Genomic DNA, 1,054 nt, shown 5'->3' with positions numbered 1-1,054 from the left:
GTCCCTTTGATCTTTCTTGTACCTTTTGTTTCCTCTTCTAATTCATCCGTGTTAATCCACATTCACTGACTCCGCCTTGTGTTTGCAGGCTCTTCAGCGCGCTGGTGGTCAGCAGATGATCACCTTCTACTTCAATCGTGACAAGAGCAGCATTACGGCAAAGGAGGACTCTCTTGTCCCCAACAAAGTGGAGGAGAAGAAGAAAGGGACCATTGATGAGGAGAGCCAGAGAGGGCGCTTTGGCTGGTCCACGATCCACGACGCCCATATCCCCTACTTGTTCCGGCGCGAGGACAAGTACTGTGCCGTGAGGATGGTGGAGACGAAGCTACTAAACAAGTACCTCAACTTCCTTCCGCACGAGATCACCACGTGCATCCACGTGAGAAGTTACTTCATCACAGAGGGAGAGGCCAAGCTGCTGAACGAGATCAACATGAAGCATTGCGAATTTCAGTTCGGACGGGACCTCTTCACGACCAAAGATTTAGTAGTGAGACTGCATGATGCACGGTGCTTTTACAAGTTCCTAGATACATGCTTTAAAAAGCTGGTACAAAAGTCGCCCGAGCAGAGTGAACACTGTGGATTTGTTAGAATTAATGGTGAGAGTGTTGTGCCGTATACTGTGAAAAATAAACAAAAATACGTACCTCTGTTTTATTTTGAAGGTGAAACTGACACATTGAAATTGAAAGCAGAAAAGATAGATAACTGGGAACTTGCTTATCTGAAATTTTGTTGTAAAGTTCAGGGTATCAGAAACGAGCTGTTTGCAAGTGATACTTGTGCAGTGGTTAGTCTTGAGGATGTGCAACAGTATTTCCCCAAAGACACGCTCTTTGAAGACTGGTGGCCACAGAAAACTGCAGAACCAATGAAAGTGAATAGTCCTGGCACAAAACTAGGTGGAATCTGGACACAGAGACCCCCAGTAGGCTCTCCCAGTGCCCCTCAACAGAGCCATCTAGCCTCGTCATCCACTACGTTAACGCCTATAGCAAGCAAACCTCCGTCAATGCCTATTGCCACCACCGCCAGCCACATCACCCCT

General features: G+C 47.2%; 1 protein-coding gene across 2 annotated transcripts in view; it reads left to right on the top strand.

Moving 5' to 3' along the window:
* The window catches only part of LOC119592991, a gene marked incomplete in the record, with an annotated part of 24,527 nt that overhangs the window by 13,149 nt on the left and 10,324 nt on the right, over window positions 1-1,054 (top strand). For both annotated transcript variants that reach the window (XM_037941876.1, XM_037941875.1), the window contains 1 exon segment: window positions 89-1,054. In XM_037941876.1, the coding sequence (XP_037797804.1) occupies window positions 89-1,054 (966 nt within the window).

This window comes from Penaeus monodon, chromosome 31, assembly GCF_015228065.2.
Source record: "Penaeus monodon isolate SGIC_2016 chromosome 31, NSTDA_Pmon_1, whole genome shotgun sequence".
NCBI lineage: Eukaryota > Metazoa > Arthropoda > Malacostraca > Decapoda > Penaeidae > Penaeus > Penaeus monodon.
This window is presented reverse-complemented; position numbering and strand designations above follow the sequence as displayed.